Raw genomic sequence first — 23,842 nt, forward strand, 5'->3', positions numbered from 1 at the left:
ATGAACATAAAATCCCACGAATCACTGTTCCGTTTTCATTACGCCACATATTGAATGTTTAGTTCGACTACTGTAGCGTTTTATAGGTTATTCTGGAAGTGGTTTTTAGGGCACTGTGGGGGGGTTATCGGCTATTAGCACATGGCCGTACCGGTTGTGCATTGTTTTCATTTTGCTTCTCATTTGTCTTGTGTAATTGGATAGGGCAGTCCGTAGCCGTCTCTGTATGCATTTCTCTCTCTCTCTCTCTCTCTCTCTCTCTCTCTCCGTCTCTCTCTCTCTCTCTCTGGTTTATTGTCACTCTGACATCAGGACTATTGCAGTTGAAGGCTCTCGCTCCGACAAGGAAATATCATTTTCAGCTACTATTTCCCAGAGGCTTTTTACACACCATACCAAGGTAAGACTTGCCTATTCATTTTAGAAAAATGTGCGTAAATATGTAGTTCTGCAACCCTTGGGCACGCACGATATGAATGCGGACTTTGAGACAAACTGTACAGTAGCCTTTACTGTCTCAGCCTAATATAATTATCTGGCACTGCAAGATGTCTCACTTTGTAATAGTGTGGCTCTCTGATATTGGAACATCAATTGTCAGCCAGAATCGCGGTTTTTCCGAACTTCCACCAAGAACTATCGGACGTAGATTGAAAGCCACCGTGTAGGCTAACATTTTCACCAGACACAGCGCGGTGCCGCACACATCATCGGTATCATACATTGTTAAATGCGTGCAGTAGGCTAGGGGACATTGGCGAAAATCTGAAATCAACTTTGGAGGGGACAATTACATGAAATTTTCTCAAGAGCAATTCCTGAGGGGGACACCAAAAGTAGTGCTGTAACACATAGCCTACATTGTAATATGGTAAATGTATATTGAGGAACCAAAGAAATAAGGTGTTTGCCGTACTCCTAACTACCGGTACCCAAAACTACACAACTAATCACAACAGCAATACCATTGCCTTTAACAAATCTTAGTTCAGTCACCAGTTTAAGTTGAGAGTGGGGGTATCCATGGCATTTTCCAATTATGTTCCTATTTTACAAGTAAAAAAACTGGAGAACCTTTCATAATGTTGCCAAACAAAGACTCAACAAACTTACCTGAGACTCCCTGTCTCTGCCAGTCTGTCCCTGCATATCTGTCCCCAACTCTGCTGTCTGTGTGCCATCTGTTGCCTGCTCTGCCTAATGACATCATTGTGAAACATTTCCATTAGAATTTCATTTCTTTCTTATGAACATTTTATCAACTAGTCTTTGAGATATTAGGCTACTAGGGTTCTTACTTTGCGTTTTGGTGTACTGAAAAATACTCTGATGTCCGTCTTTTATTTTTCTGCCATTTCTCTACCTGGCTGGCTGGCTACACACACACACACACACACAGTGTGTAGGTTATTTACAGTAGGAGATGGGCTTCTATCATCTTATCATTCTATTTGGGCTTCGATCTAAAAGGTAGCTAGCAAATGTGAAACGGATTAAAATGACAAGAGTTGACAGCTGTATGAGTTCACCATTTACACAACATATGCTGCAACCTTTTGTAATTGTAATAGTTTGTTTCATATTGGCTGGCTTCCAACAATAGCTGAATTTGCAAAGCTAGCGAGCACCAATTCAGTTTCAGTGGTGTTTGCTATAATCTTTGCTACCCGGGTTAAATAAAGGTGAAATAAAATAAATAAATAAATAAATAAAAGTTCACTTGCGACAATTTAGCTTTTGCAACGAGACCATTAAATATATTTAAGACAATGGTAGAAGAGATGTAGTTCTGTTCAGTTTGGATTTCAGTTTATCGCTAACCTTATCACAGGGACTTTGAAGCACTAACTTACATCATCTGCATGCTGATTCCATCTTTGACGACGCCACATAAATGGAATAGGTACTAGCTAGCTTAATAGTTAATATTTGCGCGCTAGCTCTGCATATTCAGCTAGTGTGTGTGTGCGATTGACTGGATTAACCTCACGTCAGTTACATAGCAAGCTAAGGAACTGGCAGTGGATCAAACCATTGTGAGGAAAAGGGTGGGGGGGTTGCAATCTTTTGAAACTTAAAAACGCGCTATTAAGTGTCTATAATCAGCACAATTGCTTTCATTGCGTATTATTAATATTATTTAAATTACATAGTTATGTTTCAGTGATATATTGGGGGGGACAAATCATATTTTTCCCAGGATGGGTGGGTCGTGTCCCCCCGTCCCCCCCGGGATTTCCGCCCCTGCTAGGGGATAAACGAATTCCTAACACATTTATACGTCTTGAAGTAATTGTACCATCTGCGTTTATTTTCTTTTTCTTTTAATTTTATTGCTGAGCAGAGGTGTTTGCTCGCATGATTCTGTTTATGATAAAGCGACTGACTGGTCTCAAAGTAGCATACCAAAGTTGAATAAGTAGCCGGGCTGACGCGCAGCGGGCTGATGCGCAGCGGGCTGTGATTCTGTCCCGGTGCTACAGAACACCTCATTCTCTCTGACTCCATTCACCTTATTGATGTTTCCGTGGCATATGGAACAGTTGGTCCCTACTCTCGACAGATGTTCACACAGTACATTAGTAGTTTATTGAGAGTGAGCACATATTTATCTATTGTTTTGGGAGCTGAGGGGCAAAGAGCCGATGCAGTGACACAGAGCAGCGTAGCACGGCTATGGCGCGATTTCAGTGGTAATAGAAATTATTATATTCTGAATTACATCATTTTGAATTTGTAATAGGATGTAGCATTTTATATAAATACATTTTTGAATTTATAATGCACAAATTGATTCATATAATTTCATGATTTGAATTTCATGATTTGAAACTGAATTGAATTAATATTGCAGTCAGTATTAAAATGCAATATTTATGAATATTCAAATTCAATATGTATATATTCAGTTTCAATATGGTAAATTATATATTGCATTCATTGTCTGTATATCAAGTTTACAAACTTAGTATTTCAAGTTTATCAAAGTCTCATATATTCAACTTCTCAGATGCATTCAGATTGAGTTTTTAAATTCAGTTCTCTAAATTCAGATTCAAAACCAGAGAACACAGAATAAAACCCTCTCTGTGGTAAATGTTTTTTTTTTTTTAAAGTTCAACAAACTTATTGTCTTCCTATGAATCTGACTCTAGCTTTTGAACCGTTTTGACTATAAGCTATTATGACCCCATTCCCAAAACACACAGGCTGCCACTCTGCTGTTTGCATGACAGGCAGTGCTCATTCTGTATCCTTCATCGCTAGGCATAATTGATCACAATCGTATTGATCCAATTATGAACTGTCTTGGAGAGAGAGCCATCCTGTATATACACTATAGGCCTACATATTTTTCCCTGATGGTTTATGTTGTTTTGACCTTGTGCTCACAGAATCAAGTCATGATGTTCTGATCCGTTATAAGGTGTATAAGCCTCTCTGTGTTTGTGCTGTAAAAGTAGAAGGCTGGCTACTTGTATATTTAGAATGCTTTGTGATTAGGCCTAAAGCCAAAGCTCTGAGCCATAAGCCTTATTAACTGCTTGAATGCTGCATGCAGGATTTTATCACTGCCTGGGTTTTAATTGGAATTTGGTTGTAGGCCTATTTGGAACTATTTCCCATTATTTTGTCAAATAACCTCAAAAATATAATTAAATAGTAGAAGAAGAGTTCATATGTAAGGGTTTTAAAATAACTTGAAACCCTAAGTAGCATGGCCAGAACACATATATACTTCTATAATAACTTGAAACCCTAAGTAGCATGGCCAGAACACATATATACTTCTATAATAACTTGAAACCCTAAGTAGCATGGCCAGAACACGTATCTGCTTCTATAATAACTTGAAACCCTAAGTAGCATGGCCAGAACACGTATCTGCTTCTATAATAACTTGAAACCCTAAGTAGCATGGCCAGAACACATATATACTTCTATAATAACTTGAAACCCTAAGTAGCATGGCCAGAACACATATATACTTCTATAATAACTTGAAACCCTAAGTAGCATGGCCAGAACACGTATCTGCTTCTATAATAACTTGAAACCCTAAGTAGCATGGCCAGAACACGTATCTGCTTCTATAATAACTTGAAACCCTAAGTAGCATGGCCAGAACACATATCTGCTTCTATAATAACTTGAAACCCTAAGTAGCATGGCCAGAACACATATCTGCTTCTAAAATAACTTGAAACCCTAAGTAGCATGGCCAGAACACGTATCTGCTTCTATAATAACTTGAAACCCTAAGTAGCATGGCCAGAACACATATCTGCTTCTATAATAACCTGAAACCCTTAGTAGCATGGCCAGAACACGTATCTGCTTCTATAATAACTTGAAACCCTAAGTAGCATGGCCAGAACACGTATCTGCTTCTATAATAACTTGAAACCCTAAGTAGCATGGCCAGAACACATATCTGCTTCTATAATAACCTGAAACCCTAAGTAGCATGGCCAGAACACGTATCTGCTTCTATAATAACTTGAAACCCTAAGTAGCATGGCCAGAACACGTATCTGCTTCTATAATAACTTGAAACCCTAAGTAGCATGGCCAGAACACATATCTGCTTCTATAATAACCTGAAACCCTTAGTAGCATGGCCAGAACACGTATCTGCTTCTATAATAACTTGAAACCCTAAGTAGCATGGCCAGAACACGTATCTGCTTCTATAATAACTTGAAACCCTAAGTAGCATGGCCAGAACACATATCTGCTTCTATAATAACTTGAAACCCTAAGTAGCATGGCCAGAACACATATCTGCTTCTATAATAACTTGAAACCCTAAGTAGCATGGCCAGAACACGTATCTGCTTCTATAATAACTTGAAACCCTAAGTAGCATGGCCAGAACACATATCTGCTTCTATAATAACTTGAAACCCTAAGTAGCATGGCCAGAACACATATCTGCTTCTATAATAACTTGAAACCCTTAATAGCATGGCCAGAACACGTATCTGCTTCTATAATAACTTGAAACCCTAAGTAGCATGGCCAGAACACATATCTGCTTCTATGTGAGATTAGGGTGAAAGCGTAAAGCTTCTTATAGGCGCTAATTACTAATAGGCTACTAACCTTTTCTCCTCTTTATAGCATGCCAGGCTCATGAATGACCTTAAACATGCATATTTATCCTCTTTAATTGTAGTATATTTGATTTAACAATACACTGTACTATAATAGTATGTATTTCACAGTCATTTTACCTTTACTTCTGTGACAGCGAGAGAGACTCATTTGATATTGCTGATGAGATTGAGTCCAGAGCTAAACTGTATTATAATAGAGGAGCTTGATAATGACAAGCTCCTTGTTTATCTGATATTATAAGATGTTTGTGTGTGTGTGTGTGTGTGTGTGTGTGTGTGTGTGTGTGTGTGTGTGTGTGTGTGTGTGTGTGTGTGTGTGTGTGTGTGTGTGTGTGTGTGTGTGTGTGTGTGTGAGAGAGAGAGAGCATGCATGCATTTGTGTGAGTGTGAGTCTGAGCCCACAGTCTACCTATCAACCAACAACATAAAATAAGCGACCCACTCACACAACCTCCAAGCGAGAGGAGATTAATATGTACGTTTTATCTGTGTGGGGGTTTGTGAACACATACTTCCATTTAAAGTACTCAATCTATTCATAGCCTCAGACAAGCTTGGAGGAATGCTCCAGTAAGATATCAGCTTGGAGGAATGCTCCAGTAAGATATCAGCTTGGGGGAACAATCCAGTAAGATATCAGCTTGGAGGAATGCTCCAGTAAGTTATCAGCTTGGAGGAATGATCTAGTAAAATGTCAGCTTGGAGGAATGATCCAGTAAGATAAGATATCAGCTTGGAGGAATGCCCCAGTAAGATATCAGCTTGGAGGAATGCTCCAGTAAGTTTTCAGCTTGGAGGAATGCTCCAGTAAGATATCAGCTTGGAGGAATGCTCCAGTAAGTTATCAGCTTGGAGGAATGATCTAGTAAAATGTCAGCTTGGAGGAATGATCCAGTAAGATATCAGCTTGGAGGAATGCCCCAGTAAGATATCAGCTTGGAGGAATGCTCCAGTAAGTTTTCAGCTTGGAGGAATGCTCCAGTAAGATATAAGCTTGGAGGAATGTTCCAGTAAAATATCAGCTTGGGGGAACAATCCAGTAAGATATCAGCTTGGAGGAATGCTCCAGTGAGTTATCAGCTTGGAGGAATGATCCAGTAAGATATCAGCTTGGAGGAATGCTCCAGTAAGAAATCAGCTTGGGGGAACAATCCAGTAAGATATCAGCTTGGAGGAATGCTCCAGTAAGTTATCAGCTTGGAGGAATGATCCAGTAAGATATCAGCTTGGAAGAATACTCCAGTAAGATAGCAGCTTGGAGGAATGCTCCAGTAAGATATCAGCTTGGAAGAATACTCCAGTAAGATATCAGCTTGGAGGAATGCTCCAGTAAGATATCAGCTTGGAGGAATGCTCCAGTAAGATATCAGCTTGGAGGAATGCTCCAGTAAGATATCAGCTTGGAGGAATGCTCCAGTAAGTTATCAGCTTGGAAGAATGCTCCAGTAAGATATCAGCTTGGAGGAATGCTCCAGTAAGACATCAGCTTGGAGGAATGCTCCAGTAAGATATCAGCTTGGAGGAATGCTCCAGTAAGATATCAGCTTGGAGGAATGCCCCAGTAAGATATCAGCTTGGAGGAATGCCCCAGTAAGATATCAGCTTGGAGGAATGCCCCAGTAAGATATCAGCTTGGAGGAATGCTCCAGTAAGATATTCTGATAAGAAGATTAAGGATAGGACACACTTAGCTAAGTGTATAGACCTGGTGTATGGGGCACACACACACACACACACACACACACACACACACACACACACACACACACACACACACACACACACCATACATGCATCTGATTAATGGTAATTTATGTTGTTCCACCAGTTCAAAGCATCTTGACACTGTTGGGCCCTACAGTGGTATACTGTAACGGTGTGTTGGCAGACTAAATGCCTAGATGCCTGATAAATGAGACCCTATTCCCTATTCTGGTCAACAGTAGTGCACTATGTAGGGAATAGGGTGCTATTTGGGACTCAGATCATCAGTAGATGGTGTAGCTGGAAGTCTTTGGCAGATATATTGATCTCATACTTGCCTATAGTCACTGTGGCACCAGTGACCAGCCCTAGGCTCGCTGTGTGTGTGTGTGTGTGTGTGTGTGTTCATGTGTGTGTTCGTGTGGTGTCTGTCTGGCTCCAGCCCTAGGCTCGCTGTGTGTGTGTGTGTGTGTGTGTGTGTGTGTGTGTGTGTGTGTGTGTGTGTGTGTGTGTGTGTGTGTGTGTGTGTGTGTGTGTGTGTGTGTGTGTGTGGTGTCTGTCTGGCTCCAGCCCTAGGTTCGCTGTGTATGTGTGTGCGTGTGTGTGTGCATGCGTGTGTGTGTGTGTGTGTGTGGTGTGTGTGTGTGGTGTCTGTCTGGCTTCAGCCCTAAGCTCACCATGTGGCTTGGCCTTCTAGGATTCAGAGATGCTGTTGTTCAGTACAGCTACTGGCTCGTGGTTGTCATACATCACAATATGGAATAAGATCAAGGATAAGCGGTTAGAGTGTGTGTGTGTGTGTGTGTGTGTGTGTGTGTGTGTGTGTGTGTGTGTGTGTGTGTGTGTGTGTGTGTGTGTGTGTGTGTGTGTGTGTGTGTGTGTGTGTGTGTGTGTGTGTGAGAAAGAGACATACTTATGCCGTTGTCTTCTCTCCTGATCTAAACTTGTATCACACTTCTCCAGTGTGTTGTTTACCACTCTACTCCTCTTCAATGGGGAGTCTTTTTCCATCAATGTCACTGTTCCTTTCACTCTGCCTCCCACTTCCTCTCCTCTCAGTTCGGCTTCCTTTGCTGCTAACATTTCTCAAGCTCTTTGACATGTTCTCTTGAGACGCTGCAGTTTTATAAGTCAGAACATTTTAGGCCTACACTGCAACAATAGAATGCATTAGCAGACTTTAGAATGGCGAAGACAAAAGAGAGTCCGCAGCAGAACAAAGCATAATGAACTAGATTCTAGAATGGTGACGTCATACTGTAAGTGATGTAGGCCTCAGCTAGCTATCCCAGTCACTGTTGAAGAATGGGCATATTGTCCCTCTGTCTCCCTGTGCCAGAGTATGACAGGAACAACAACATATTTCCAACCAGACCTGCAAAGGATTCAAATACTATTTGAAATCATTCAGATGCTTTGAGCGTGTGCTCTAGCCTGCCTGGAGGTTTAGCATTTTGGGACTAGGAATAGGGGGCCATTTTGGGATGTAGGCCAGGTCGGTTTTCAACACAGACATCTCTTTTACATAAAACCGTCCCAGTTGGTTCTGGTTCAATCCAGCAGAGGAATGTAGGTCAGTCTTAACTGATATTCAGACACCTTTAATTAAATGTTCTATTCTCTTATTCACTCTCTCTCTCTCTCTCTCTCTCTCTCTCTACTTTCTTTCTTGCTCTCTCTCTCTCTCTCTCTCTCTCTCTCTCTCTCTCTCTCTCTGTCTCTCTCTCTGTCTCTCTCTTTTTCTTCTCTCTCTCGCAAGCTGTCTCTGTTTCACTCTGTTTCTATGTATCTCTCTTGCTCACTCACTCACTCATTCATTCATTCACTCACTCACTCACTCACTCACTCACTCACTCACTCACTCACTCACTCACTCACTCACTCACTCACTCACTCACTCACTCACTCACTCACTGACTCACTCACTTAGGTACTTTTCTATCTTACTGATGTCTGGGCAGGCTTAAAAAAAACATCTTGAATTAAAAGCTATAATTTTAAAAATACAAATAAAAATACAAATGCAATTTCCACTCGCATGATGTTAATTATTTGATTATTCATTCTATATGTATATTTGAGTGATAATTGATGCCAAGCCAGTTTGCTAATTGCTCAACACCTAATGAAGGCTTTCAAGGCTGTGTGAATACATCTTCTGTATTGTTTTCCCAGAGGAAAGAAAGAGGAAGAAAGAGGGTCATATTTTCAAAACATGAATCTGTCAGATATTGAACAAAAAAAACATACTTTATTGCTATTCGTCTTTCATTACATTGTACCATCACACATTGTAATAAAATAAACACAAACGTGTGCAGTCCAGTCCTCTTTGGCCTTCAAGCCCGTTCCTCTCCTCTCTTAGTGTGCAAGTGGAAGGGTTAGTGTGTGGAAGTGTGTAGCCTAAGTGGAGGGGTTGAGTGCACAAGTGTGTGGCCTAAGTGGAGAGGATGAGTGCACAAGTGTGTAGCCTAAGTGGAGGTTAGACCTCTGGGCCCTGTGAGTCAGAGATGCTCAGAGCTCTAGAACTGTAGAAGCAGTAGCAATAAACCTCTGATTTCAAAGCACTCTGAAGCCTCCCAGGGATAATGTGGAGCAATGAAAGCTGCTCGAAATCTCTCTCTCTCTCGCTCTCTCTCTCTCTCTCTCTCTCTCTCTTGCTCTGGCATCAGATTGGAGGCTTACAGGTTAATGACTTACCTCAGGGAACAAAAGGAGAAAAGCCCTTGTGCAGGAGGAGTGTTATGACGTGTGTAGAGCAACACTGAGATATATTACTGGGATAACACTTTACTTAAAGCCTGTAGGCATAATGGACTAAAGTGGTACCATTACTGCTAATATAAATGCTTTCTGATATGAGGGGCAACTCTGCGCACTATTCGACAAGAGTAGTTATTCAGGCAGGTATTATTACTGAATTTCCACGTAGAATATTGGTGGTGAAATAATAAAAGTGTCTTTAGTACAGAGACCTTTATGTTAATCTCATAGCATGCAATGTTCCTTCCCTTTTAGAGGATGCTTCTCCGTGTCAGGGTCCGTTTGACAGGAAACCCTGGTGTTAAAGTCTATTGTCTCTCCTCTCCTCAAACCAACCTGGTGTTATAGTCTCTCCTCCCCTCAAACCAACCTGGTGTTATAGTCTCTCCTCAAACCAACCTGGTGTTATAGTCTCTCCTCTCCTCAAACCAACCTGGTGTTATAGTCTCTCCTCCCCTCAAACCAACCTGGTGTTATAGTCTCTCCTCCCCTCAAACCAACCTGGTGTTATAGTCTCTCCTCAAACCAACCTGGTGTTATAGTCTCTCCTCCCCTCAAACCAACCTGGTGTTATAGTCTCTCCTCAAACCAACCTGGTGTTATAGTCTCTCCTCTGCTCAAACCAACCTGGTGTTATAGTCTCTCCTCAAACCAACCTGGTGTTATAGTCTCTCCTCGAACCAACCTGGTGTTATAGTCTCTCCTCTCCTCAAACCAACCTGGTGTTATAGTCTCTCCTCAAACCAACCTGGTGTTATAGTCTCTCCTCTGCTCAAACCAACCTGTTGTTATAGTCTCTCCTCAAACCAACCTGGTGTTATAGTCTCTCCTCAAACCAACCTGGTGTTATAGTCTCTCCTCAAACCAACCTGGTGTTATAGTCTCTCCTCTCCTCAAACCAACCTGGTGTAATAGTCTCTCCTCAAACCAACCTGGTGTTATAGTCTCTCCTCGAACCAACCTGGTGTTATAGTCTCTCCTCCCCTCAAACCAACCTGGTGTTATAGTCTCTCCTCCCCTCAAACCAACCTGGTGTTATAGTCTCTCCTCCCCTCAAACCAACCTGGTGTTATAGTCTCTCCTCAAACCAACCTGGTGTTATAGTCTCTCCTCAAACCAACCTGGTGTTATAGTCTCTCCTCTGCCTCAAACCAACCTGGTGTTATAGTCTCTCCTCAAACCAACCTGGTGTTATAGTCTCTCCTCCCTCAAACCAACCTGGTGTTATAGTCTCCTCTCAAACCAACCTGGTGTTATAGTCTACTCCTCTGCTCAAACCAACCTGGTGTTATAGTCTCTCCTCAAACCAACCTGGTGTTATAGTCTCTCCTCCTCCTCAAACCAACCTGGTGTTATAGTCTCTCCTCAAACCAACCTGGTGTTATAGTCTCTCTCCTCTCCTCAAACCAACCTGGTGTTATAGTCTCCTCCTCAAACCAACCTGGTGTTATAGTCTCTCCTCTCCTCAAACCACCTGGTGTTATAGTCTCTCCTCCCCTCAAACCAACCTGGTGTTATGTCTCTTCCTCGCCTCAAACCAACCTGGTGTTATAGTCTCTCCTCTCCTCAAACCAACCTGGTGTTATAGTCTCTTCCTCCAACCAACCTGGTGTTATAGTCTCTCTCCTCCCTCAAACCAACCTGGTGTTATAGTCTCTCCTCCTCAAACCACCTGGTGTTATCAGTCTTCCGCTCTCAAACCAACCTGGTGTTATAGCTCTCCTCAAACCAACCTGGTGTTATAGTCTCTCTCCCTCAAACCAACCTGGTGTTATAGTCCTCCTTCCTCAAACAACCTGGATGTTATAGCCTCATCCTCCTCCCTCAAACCAACCTGGTGTGATAGTCTCTCCTCAAACCCAACTGGTGTTATAGTCCTCTCCTCTCCTCAAACCAACCTGGTGTTATAGTCTCCTCTCCTCAAAAAACCAACCTGGTGTTAATAGTCCTCTCCTCAAACCAACCTTGTGAGTTATAGTCTCCTCCTCTCCATCAAACCACCTGGTGTTATAGTCCTACGGTCCTCAAACCAACCTGGTGTGTATAGTCTCTCCTCTCCTCAAACCAACCTGGTGTTATAGTCTCTCCTCTCCTCAAACCAACCTGGTGGTTATAGTCCTCGTCCTCTCCCTCAAACCAACCTGGTGGTTATAGTCTCTCCTCTCCTCAAACCCACCTGGTGTTATAGTCTCTCCTCAAACCAACCTGGTGTTATAGTCTATCCTCAAACCCACCTGGTGTTATAGTCCTCTCCTCAAAACCAACCTGGTGTTATAGTCTCTCCCTCAACCAACCTGGTGTTATAGTCCTCTCCTCTCCTCAAACCAACCTGGTGTTATAGTCTCTCTCCTCCCCTCAAAACCACCTGGTGTTATAGTCCTCTCCTCCCCTCAAACCCACCTGGTGTTATAGTCTCTCCTCAAACCAACCTGGTGTTATAGTCTCTCCTCAAACCACCTGGTGTTATAGTCTCTCCTCCCCTCAAACCAACCTGGTGTTATAGTCTCTCCTCAAACCAACCTGTGTTATAGTCTCTCCTCTCCTCAAACCAACCTGGTGTTATAGTCTCCTCCTCAAACCAACCTGGTGTTATAGTCTCTCCTCTCCTCAAACCAACCTGGTGTTATAGTCTCCTCCTCCCCTCAAACCAACCTGGTGTTATAGTCTCTCCTCAAAACCACCTGGTGTTATAGCTCTCCTCTCTCCCCTCAAACCACCTGTGTTATGAGTTCTCTCCCCTCAAACCAAACTGGTGTTATAGTCTCTCCTCCCCTATAGTCTCTCCTCAAACCACCTGGTGTTATAGTCTCTCCTCCCCTCAAACCAACCTGGTGTTATAGTCTCTCCTCTCCTCAAACCAACCTGGTGTTATAGTCTCTCCTCTCCTCAAACCAACCTGGTGTTATAGTCTCTCCTCAAACCAACCTGGTGTTATAGTCTCTCCTCAAACCAACCTGGTGTTATAGTCTCTCCTCAAACCAACCTGGTGTTATAGTCTCCTCCTCCCCTCAAACCAACCTGGTGTTATAGTCTCTCCTCTCCTCAAACCAACCTGGTGTTATAGTCTCTCCTCCCCTCAAACCCACCTGGTGTTATAGTCTCTCCTCCCCTCAAACCAACCTGGTGTTATAGTCTCTCCTCAAACCAACCTGGTGTTATAGTCTCTCCTCAAACCAACCTGGTGTTATAGTCTCTCCTCCCCTCAAACCAACCTGGTGTTATAGTCTCTCCTCAAACCAACCTGGTGTTATAGTCTCTCCTCTCCTCAAACCAACCTGGTGTTATAGTCTCTCCTCTCCTCAAACCAACCTGGTGTTATAGTCTCTCCTCAAACCAACCTGGTGTTATAGTCTCTCCTCCCCTCAAACCAACCTGGTGTTATAGTCTCTCCTCTCCTCAAACCACCTGATGTTAGAGTCTCTCCTCCCCTCAAACCAACCTGGTGTTATAGTCTCTCCTCCCCTCAAACCAACCTGGTGTTATAGTCTCTCCTCTCCTCAAACCAACCTGATGTTATAGTCTCTCCTCCCCTCAAACCAACCTGGTGTTATAGTCTCTCCTCCCCTCAAACCAACCTGGTGTTATAGTCTCTCCTCTCCTCAAACTAACCTGGTGTTATAGTCTCTCCTCTCCTCAAACCAACCTGGTGTTATAGTCTCTCCTCTCCTCAAACCAACCTGATGTTATAGTCTCTCCTCCCCTCAAACCAACCTGGTGTTATAGTCTCTCCTCAAACCAACCTGGTGTTATAGTCTCTCCTCTCCTCAAACTACCTGGTGTTATAGTCTCTCCTCTCCTCAAACCAACCTGGTGTTATAGTCTCTCCTCTCCTCAAACCAACCTGGTGTTATAGTCTCTCCTCCCCTCAAACCAACCTGGTGTTATAGTCTCTCCTCTCCTCAAACCAACCTGGTGTTATAGTCTCTCCTCCCCTCAAACCAACCTGGTGTTATAGTCTCTCCTCCCCTCAAACCCACCTGGTGTTATAGTCTCTCCTCAAACCAACCTGGTGTTATAGTCTCTCCTCAAACCAACCTGGTGTTATAGTCTCTCCTCCCCTCAAACCAACCTGGTGTTATAGTCTCTCCTCAAACCAACCTGGTGTTATAGTCTCTCCTCTCCTCAAACCAACCTGGTGTTATAGTCTCTCCTCAAACCAACCTGGTGTTATAGTCTCTCCTCTCCTCAAACCAACCTGGTGTTATAGTCTCTCCTCCCCTCAAACCAACCTGGTGTTATAGTCTCTCCTCAAACCAACCTGGTGTTATAGTCTCTCCTCCCCTCAAACCAACCTGGTGTTATAGTCTCTCCTCAAACCAACCTGGTGTTATAGTCTCTCCTCCCCTCAAACCAACCTGGTGTTATAGTCTCTCCTCTCCTCAAACCAACCTGGTGTTATAGTCTCTCCTCTCCTCAAACCAACCTGGTGTTATAGTCTCTCCTCAAACCAACCTGGTGTTATAGTCTCTCCTCAAACCAACCTGGTGTTATAGTCTCTCCTCAAACCAACCTGGTGTTATAGTCTCTCCTCCCCTCAAACCAACCTGGTGTTATAGTCTCTCCTCTCCTCAAACCAACCTGGTGTTATAGTCTCTCCTCCCCTCAAACCCACCTGGTGTTATAGTCTCTCCTCCCCTCAAACCAACCTGGTGTTATAGTCTCTCCTCAAACCAACCTGGTGTTATAGTCTCTCCTCAAACCAACCTGGTGTTATAGTCTCTCCTCCCCTCAAACCAACCTGGTGTTATAGTCTCTCCTCAAACCAACCTGGTGTTATAGTCTCTCCTCTCCTCAAACCAACCTGGTGTTATAGTCTCTCCTCTCCTCAAACCAACCTGGTGTTATAGTCTCTCCTCAAACCAACCTGGTGTTATAGTCTCTCCTCCCCTCAAACCAACCTGGTGTTATAGTCTCTCCTCTCCTCAAACCAACCTGATGTTATAGTCTCTCCTCCCCTCAAACCAACCTGGTGTTATAGTCTCTCCTCCCCTCAAACCAACCTGGTGTTATAGTCTCTCCTCTCCTCAAACCAACCTGATGTTATAGTCTCTCCTCCCCTCAAACCAACCTGGTGTTATAGTCTCTCCTCAAACCAACCTGGTGTTATAGTCTCTCCTCTCCTCAAACTAACCTGGTGTTATAGTCTCTCCTCTCCTCAAACCAACCTGGTGTTATAGTCTCTCCTCTCCTCAAACCAACCTGATGTTATAGTCTCTCCTCCCCTCAAACCAACCTGGTGTTATAGTCTCTCCTCTCCTCAAACCAACCTGGTGTTATAGTCTCTCCTCCCCTCAAACCAACCTGGTGTTATAGTCTCTCCTCTCCTCAAACCAACCTGGTGTTATAGTCTCTCCTCCCCTCAAACCAACCTGGTGTTATAGTCTCTCCTCCCCTCAAACCCACCTGGTGTTATAGTCTCTCCTCAAACCAACCTGGTGTTATAGTCTCTCCTCAAACCAACCTGGTGTTATAGTCTCTCCTCCCCTCAAACCAACCTGGTGTTATAGTCTCTCCTCAAACCAACCTGGTGTTATAGTCTCTCCTCTCCTCAAACCAACCTGGTGTTATAGTCTCTCCTCAAACCAACCTGGTGTTATAGTCTCTCCTCTCCTCAAACCAACCTGGTGTTATAGTCTCTCCTCCCCTCAAACCAACCTGGTGTTATAGTCTCTCCTCAAACCAACCTGGTGTTATAGTCTCTCCTCCCCTCAAACCAACCTGGTGTTATAGTCTCTCCTCAAACCAACCTGGTGTTATAGTCTCTCCTCCCCTCAAACCAACCTGGTGTTATAGTCTCTCCTCTCCTCAAACCAACCTGGTGTTATAGTCTCTCCTCTCCTCAAACCAACCTGGTGTTATAGTCTCTCCTCAAACCAACCTGGTGTTATAGTCTCTCCTCAAACCAACCTGGTGTTATAGTCTCTCCTCAAACCAACCTGGTGTTATAGTCTCTCCTCCCCTCAAACCAACCTGGTGTTATAGTCTCTCCTCTCCTCAACCAACCTGGTGTTATAGTCTCTCCTCCCCTCAAACCCACCTGGTGTTATAGTCTCTCCTCCCCTCAAACCAACCTGGTGTTATAGTCTCTCCTCAAACCAACCTGGTGTTATAGTCTCTCCTCAAACCAACCTGGTGTTATAGTCTCTCCTCCCCTCAAACCAACCTGGTGTTATAGTCTCTCCTCAAACCAACCTGGTGTTATAGTCTCTCCTCTCCTCAAACCAACCTGGTGTTATAGTCTCTCCTCTCCTCAAACCAACCTGGTGTTATAGTCTCTCCTCAAACCAACCTGGTGTTATAGTCTCTCCTCCCCTCAAACCAACCTGGTGTTATAGTCTCTCCTCTCCTCAAACCAACCTGATGTTATAGTCTCTCCTCCCCTCAAACCAACCTGGTGTTATAGTCTCTCCTCCCCTCAAACCAACCTGGTGTTATAGTCTCTCCTCTCCTCAAACCAACCTGATGTTATAGTCTCTCCTCCCCTCAAACCAACCTGGTGTTATAGTCTCTCCTCAAACCAACCTGGTGTTATAGTCTCTCCTCTCCTCAAACTAACCTGGTGTTATAGTCTCTCCTCTCCTCAAACCAACCTGGTGTTATAGTCTCTCCTCTCCTCAAACCAACCTGATGTTATAGTCTCTCCTCCCCTCAAACCAACCTGGTGTTATAGTCTCTCCTCAAACCAACCTGGTGTTATAGTCTCTCCTCTCCTCAAACTAACCTGGTGTTATAGTCTCTCCTCTCCTCAAACCAACCTGGTGTTATAGTCTCTCCTCTCCTCAAACCAACCTGGTGTTATAGTCTCTCCTCCCCTCAAACCAACCTGGTGTTATAGTCTCTCCTCTCCTCAAACCAACCTGGTGTTATAGTCTCTCCTCCCCTCAAACCAACCTGGTGTTAGAGTCTCTCCTCCCCTCAAACCGTCCAGCAGGCCTCCAATCATCAGAATAAAGCAGTTGAACACAGGCAGGGCTCTCTCATCTCTAATGTGCAACTACTCCCACCAGATCTAGGTCAAATGGCTTGTCTTGTTGAAGATGTAGTCTGCGATCTGGGAAGCTATTTGATTGTCATTTCAAGTCTTTATATATACCCATTTTTTCTTGCAGAATATTTGCAGTTACATGTATTACTATACTATAATCAAAAATTGTACTATATTACTGTATTACATTACTATAATCTCCAAATATGTTTTTATTTCATTGTTTACAAAAAATTGTAATGTAAATAATGTAACATTGAAACCATGACGATGTCCTGGATCTACAGCGACCCCAACCCCATCCCTCAACTGTATATCAAAACAAGTGGCAGGGCTGCCGTTTTGTTGCTTTTTCCAATCTCTGAATGTAGCTTTAATCTCATTAAGAGGCAAGGGGCGACTTGCCTTGCATGGACCCCGACCCGTCTGAAAGAAGAAGGAAACACACAGGGTCAGGGTATCTGTTATGGAGAGGGTATCTGGCATGGACAGGGTATCTGTTATGGACAGGGTATCTGGCATGGACAGGGTATCTGTTATGGACAGGGTATCTGGCATGGACAGGGTATCTGTTATGGACAGGGTATCTGGCATGGACAGGGTATCTGGCATGGACAGGGTTGGGATATCTGTTATGGTCAGGGTATCTGGCATGGACAGGGTATCTGTTATGGACAGGGTATCTGTTATGGACAGGGTATCTAGCATGGACAGGGTATCTGGCATGGACAGGGTATCTGGCATGGACAGGGTATCTGTTATGGACAGGGTATCTGTTATGGACAGGGTATCTGTTATGGACAGGGTATCTGGCATGGACAGGGTATCTGGCATGGACAGGGTTGGGATATCTGTTATGGTCAGGGTATCTGGCATGGACAGGGTTAAGTTAATTGTTCAGTATATCTGGCATGGTCAGGGTTAAGTTAATTGTTCAGTATTTCTGGCATGGTCAGTATATCTGGCATGGTCAGGGTATCTGGCATGGTCAGGGTTAAGTTAATTGTTCAGGATATCTGGCATGGTCAGGGTATCTGGCATGGTCAGGGTTAAGTTAATTGTTCAGGATATCTGGCATGGTCAGGGTATCTGGCATGGTCAGGGTATCTGGCATGGTCAGGGTTAAGTTAATTGTTCAGGATATCTGTCATGGTCACACACAAGAAAAAAGGGATTTTGTAGCTGTTCACTGATGATGAACAAAAGAGAACTAGTGGTTCTCTTATCCATTTTACTCCACTCAGGCTGAACAATTACCCTGACAGATAGACTGAACAATTACCCTGACAGATAGACTGAACAATTACCCTGACAGATAGACTGAACAATTACCCTGACAGATAGACTGAACAATTACCCTGACAGATAGACTGAACAATTACCCTGACAGATAGACTGAACAATTATCCTGACAGATAGACTGAACAATTACCCTGACAGATAGACTGAACAATTACCCTGACCCTGACAGATAGACTGAACAATTATCCAGACAGATAGACTGAACAATTACCCTGACAGATAGACTGATCAATTTAACTAGTTAAATAAAGGTTTAAAAAAATAAAATAAATAACATACAAAAAAAAAAGTAAATCGGCAAATCGTTGGCCAAAAATACCGATTACCGATTGTTATGAAAACTTGAAATCGGCCCTAATTAATCGGCCATTCCGATTAATCGGTCGACCTCTAGTTGCTTGTTAAACAAGTGGATTCAGGGATCAAGTGTAGCTGGAGCTGGGCCTGGCTTAAGCTGGATGCCACTATAAATGTGAAAGGAACACCACAACACTTTCCCTCTTTCTCACTTTTGCTGGCACATTGTAGAACAGATGTCCACAGGCAGAACGTGTACAATGTAATATTGTGCAGTGAAGCCCAAAGATATTATTTTTGTTGTGTTGAACTTGACAGTAGTGTGTGTGTGTGTGTGTGTGTGTGTGTGTGTGTGTGTGTGTGTGTGTGTGTGTGTGTGTGTGTGTGTGTGTGTGTGTGTGTGTGTGTGTGTGTGTGTGTGTGTGTGTGTGTGAGTTAAAAAATATATATATTTCACCTTTATTTAACCAGGTAGGCTAGTTGAGAACAAGTTCTCATTTACAACTGCGACCTGGCCAAGATAAAGCAAAGCAGTTCGACACATACAACAACACAGAGTTACACATGGAATAAACAAAACATACAGTCAATAATACAGTGAATGTTATTTTTGCACACATGTAGCCTTGTGCACTTGATCGATGTCTATAATAGTGGCCACTATAATAGAGAAAAAATATCATTCCTGTTTGTTTCATTCTATTTCTACTTTAAAATGTTTTTTCCCCAAGTGCAATATTTAGATGTGTGGTCACAAGCGTTCTATAATAAAGGCTGTCATGGCTAACTGCAATATTAGTGTATTGTGTTGTTTTCTCAAGACTTGAGTGTCATTTGCAGCAAAGTCTAGGCAACAAATAACATTGGATTGCTATCTTTACATTTTTTAATTGTGAGTCAGGTTCACATGAACCACTTTTTATTTTACACACAGAGACTTAATTAGTTAAAACCTGTATTTCAGTGCAATGTTGCATGTTGCATGTTTCAGTGCAAAAAAAACATGTCACCTTTTTGGGTCCTTACCAGTTTGCATCCCTGAGATACACACTTAGACAGACAGACAGATACACACTTAGACAGACAGACAGATACACACTTAGACAGACAGACAGATACACACTTAGACAGACAGACAGATACACACTTAGACAGACAGACAGATACACACTTAGACAGACAGACAGATACACACTTAGACAGACAGATACACACTTAGACAGACAGATACACACTTAGACAGACAGATACACACTTAGATAGATACTCACTTAATGGACAGATACAGTATCAGTTTAATATCCACATGTTTGTGATTTTACAGTAAATGGTCAGAAACACTTTATTTTGATCTTTCCCTCTTCAGGCTGTTTCTCTGCTCTGTCCTCCGCTTAGCGCTGTTAGTTTACAACACCAGGCTGTTTCTCTGCTCTGTCCTCCGCTTAGCGCTGTTAGTTTACAACACCAGGCTGTTTCTCTGCTCTGTCCTCCGCTTAGCGCTGTTAGTTTACAACACCAGGCTGTTTCTCTGCTCTGTCCTCCGCTTAGCGCTGTTAGTTTACAACACCAGGCTGTTTCTCTGCTCTGTCCTCCCGCTTAGCGCTGTTAGTTTACAACACCAGGCTGTTTCTCTGCTCTGTCCTCCGCTTAGCGCTGTTAGTTTACAACACCAGGCTGTTTCTCTGCTCTGTCCTCCGCTTAGCGCTGTTAGTTTACAACACCAGGCTGTTTCTCTGCTCTGTCCTCCCGCTTAGCGCTGTTAGTTTACAGCACCAGGCTGTTTCTCTGCTCTGTCCTCCGCTTAGCGCTGTTAGTTTACAACACCAGGCTGTTTCTCTGCTCTGTCCTCCGCTTAGCGCTGTTAGTTTACAACACCAGGCTGTTTCTCTGCTCTGTCCTCCGCTTAGCGCTGTTAGTTTACAACACCAGGCTGTTTCTCTGCTCTGTCCTCCGCTTAGCGCTGTTAGTTTACAACACCAGGCTGTTTCTCTGCTCTGTCCTCCCGCTTAGCGCTGTTAGTTTACAACACCAGGCTGTTTCTCTGCTCTGTCCTCCGCTTAGCGCTGTTAGTTTACAACACCAGGCTGTTTCTCTGCTCTGTCCTCCGCTTAGCGCTGTTAGTTTACAACACCAGGCTGTTTCTCTGCTCTGTCCTCCGCTTAGCGCTGTTAGTTTACAACACCAGGCTGTTTCTCTGCTCTGTCCTCCGCTTAGCGCTGTTAGTTTACAACACCAGGCTGTTTCTCTGCTCTGTCCTCCGCTTAGCGCTGTTAGTTTACAACACCAGGCTGTTTCTCTGCTCTGTCCTCCGCTTAGCGCTGTTAGTTTACAACACCAGGCTGTTTCTCTGCTCTGTCCTCCGCTTAGCGCTGTTAGTTTACAACACCAGGCTGTTTCTCTGCTCTGTCCTCCGCTTAGCGCTGTTAGTTTACAACACCAGGCTGTTTCTCTGCTCTGTCCTCCGCTTAGCGCTGTTAGTTTACAACACCAGGCTGTTTCTCTGCTCTGTCCTCCGCTTAGCGCTGTTAGTTTACAACACCAGGCTGTTTCTCTGCTCTGTCCTCCGCTTAGCGCTGTTAGTTTACAACACCAGGCTGTTTCTCTGCTCTGTCCTCCGCTTAGCGCTGTTAGTTTACAACACCAGGCTGTTCGTGCCGAAACAGTAAACTGGTAACACCTCCTTTTGATCTTCCCCATATTGTCAGACACGTTCATACTCAGTAGCTGCTCGGATCAATAGACCATCGGTCATAGAGATACGTCTATTATTAAAGGCGGTTTATCTCAGCTATCAGTTATCTCAGCTATCAGTCATAGAGATACGTCTATTATTAAAGGCGGTTTATCTCAGCTATCAGTTATTAAAGGGTTTATCTCAGCTATCAGTTATCTCAGCTATCAGTCATAGAGATACGTCTATTATGAAAGGCGGTTTATCTCAGCGATCAGTCATGCTGTAATTAGTGAGATGAGAGCTATTTGTTCTCCTCTGACTCGTCATCGCCTCCATAAACACAGCCTGGTAAAACTGAGCCGTTTTAAATCCAGGTTACACAATAGATGAAACTGCTCTGTTTGATGAGCAGTATTCAGGGTCAAATCAATGTTTATTCGTCACGTGCACAGGATACAGCGGGTGTAAACTGTACAGTGAAATGCTTACTTGCAGCTCTTCCTCAACAGTGTAGAATGCAAAGTAGCAAAGCTAATGAATAGATAATACGTCGATGAATAAAAAGAAAAAGTGAACAACAGTTTGTAAAAAGAAAATAGAAGGTAAAAAATGGATGAGTGGTTTCCAGGCAACAGATCTTAATTTGATCACCCTGTCACAGGAGAGCTTTCCTGCAATGGATTGTATTTGATGTTTAAAAAGGCTTCTGAAGTTTGTAATTTCCAGCTTGAAATTTTGGTAACTCTTTTACTTGACACCCAGCAGCATAACATGTTATGCCACTAAGAATATACACTTTATGACACTGTCAAGAAGCATCATGACCATCATAATAATATAAGCCAGATAGGCCTAGTACTCTTATGTAGGTGTCATAACCAGCCATACTATATATTGCGTTATTTTATGTCACAACAGGTGTAAATACTCTCTAGAAGGTTCTACATCATATCTTTTCCAATTCATTTCCATAATATATCCATTGTCCATTATCTTGCTTCTGCCTCAGCGCTTTGGATAAATTATTCCCCTTGAAATTAAATCTTGGACTCAGTCTGCACATGGTATTAATGTGGGTCCTGTGAATGGATTTGGGCTGCTACCACGCGCATTGCTTACAAAGTACTCTGTTGGAGTTTTGTTGTTCTATATAGTCTAAAACAGAGAGACCAGATGGAGAGAGGAGGGAAGATGGAGAGAGGAGGGAAGATGGAGAGAGGAGGGAAGATGGAGAGAAGATGGAGAGATGGAGAGAAGATGGAGAGAGGAGAGAAGATGGAGGGAAGATGGAGGGAGAGAGGAGGGAAGATGGAGAGAGGAGGGAAGGAGCAGGGAAGATGGAGGGAAGATGGAAGGAAGATGAGGAGAGGAGGGAAGATGGAGAGAGGAGAGAGTAGGGAAGATGGAGGGAGGAGGGAAGATGGAGAGAAGAGGGGAGAGGAGGGAAGATGGAGAAAGGAGAGAAGATGGAGGGAAGATGGAGGGAGAGAGGAGGGAAGATGGAGAGAAGATGGAGAGAGGAGGGAAGATGGCGAGAGGAGGGAAGATGGAGAGAAGAGGGAAGATGGAGGGAAGATGGAGGGACGATGGAGAGAGGAGGGAAAATGGAGGGAAGATGGAGAGAGGAGGGAAGATGGAGAGAAGATGGAAGATGGAGAGAAGAGGGAAGATGGAGAGAAGAGGGGGAGAGGAGGGTAGATGGAGAGTGGAGGGAAGATGGCGAGAGGAGAGAAGATGGAGACAGAAGTGAAGATGGAGAGAGGAGGGAAGATGGAGAGAGGAGGGAAGATGGGTGGAGGAGAGAAGATGGGTGGAGGAGAGAAGATGGAGAGAGTAGGGAAGATGTGGAGAGGAGGGAAGATGGAGAGAAGTGGAGAGAGTAGGGAAGATGGAGAGAGGGGGGAAGGTGGAGAGAGTAGGGAATGTAAATGACCATGGTAATAGATGAAGAATGTTCCTCAGGCGTGGGAGTGGTGGGGGTTCACACATACACACAGACACACACTATCATACTGACATGCACACACACACAGACACAACGTTATTCATTGATGCATTAGAGGAAGTCATGCGTTGGTTGACACAGAGACCTCCTCTGTGTTGTGTGCTAGCCAGTCATCATCCTACTCTGCTCTGCTCCTCACAAGGCCTGGCTTTTTCTCTGGGTCTCTAGGCAGACAGTCGAGGAGAGGAAGGCAGAATGAGAGGAGAGGAGAGGAGCAAGAGGATTGGAAAAGATAAGAGAGGAGAGAACTGGCCAGCACAGCAGTAGTGTGGGCTGTTCTCTCCTCTCCTCTACTCCCTCTCCCTGTATTTAATCTGCTAATGCACTTTCTTGACTCTCAGATCTAATAAGGAGAGAAGCCTTTTCAGTAATGAGAACTGGCTGGGCTCGCTACAGAACAGCAGCAGAGATATTGAGCCTGTATCCCAAATAGGGTGGCATTTGGGATACAGTCTGGGTGGCAGGTGGGTGTGGAGGATGGATGGATGAGAAATCGAGACAGACAGACACTTGTACTGTAAAGATGCAGTGGTAACAGTCTGCATGGGGTAAACAAGCTGCCTTAGGAAATGTCTGCAGGGAGGGAGGGATGGATAACTAAAGACTAGAGTACCCTGATGAAGACTAGAGTACCCTGATGAAGACTAGAGTACCCTGATGAAGACTAGAGTTCCCTGATGAAGACCAGAGTACCCTGATGAAGACTAGAGTACCCTGATGAAGACTAGAGTACCCTGATGAAGACTAGAGTTCCCTGATGAAGACCAGAGTACCCTGATGAAGACTAGAGTACCCTGATGAAGACTAGAGTACCCTGATGAAGACTAGAGTACCCTGATGAAGACTAGAGTCCCCTGATGAAGACTAGAGTACCCTGATGAAGACTAGAGTACCCTGATGAAGACCACAGTCCCCTGATGAAGACCAGAGTCCCCTGATGAAGACCAGAGTACCCTAATGAAGACCAGAGTACCCTGATGAAGACTAGAGAA

General features: G+C 43.8%; 1 protein-coding gene across 3 annotated transcripts in view; it reads left to right on the top strand.

Moving 5' to 3' along the window:
* The first annotated feature begins 226 nt into the window (after positions 1–226).
* pcbp4 (poly(rC) binding protein 4) overlaps positions 227–23,842 on the top strand; it is a 129,890-nt gene continuing 106,274 nt past the window's right edge. Inside the window, exon 1 of one of the 3 annotated variants that reach the window (XM_029692883.1) lies at positions 227–400. In XM_029692883.1, the coding sequence (XP_029548743.1) occupies positions 227–400 (174 nt within the window). The remainder of the gene's footprint in view (positions 401–23,842) is intronic. The other 2 variants (XM_029692882.1, XM_029692881.1) reach the window with 2 other exon arrangements.

Source organism: Salmo trutta, chromosome 16, assembly GCF_901001165.1.
Source record: "Salmo trutta chromosome 16, fSalTru1.1, whole genome shotgun sequence".
In the NCBI taxonomy this organism is placed as follows: domain Eukaryota; kingdom Metazoa; phylum Chordata; class Actinopteri; order Salmoniformes; family Salmonidae; genus Salmo; species Salmo trutta.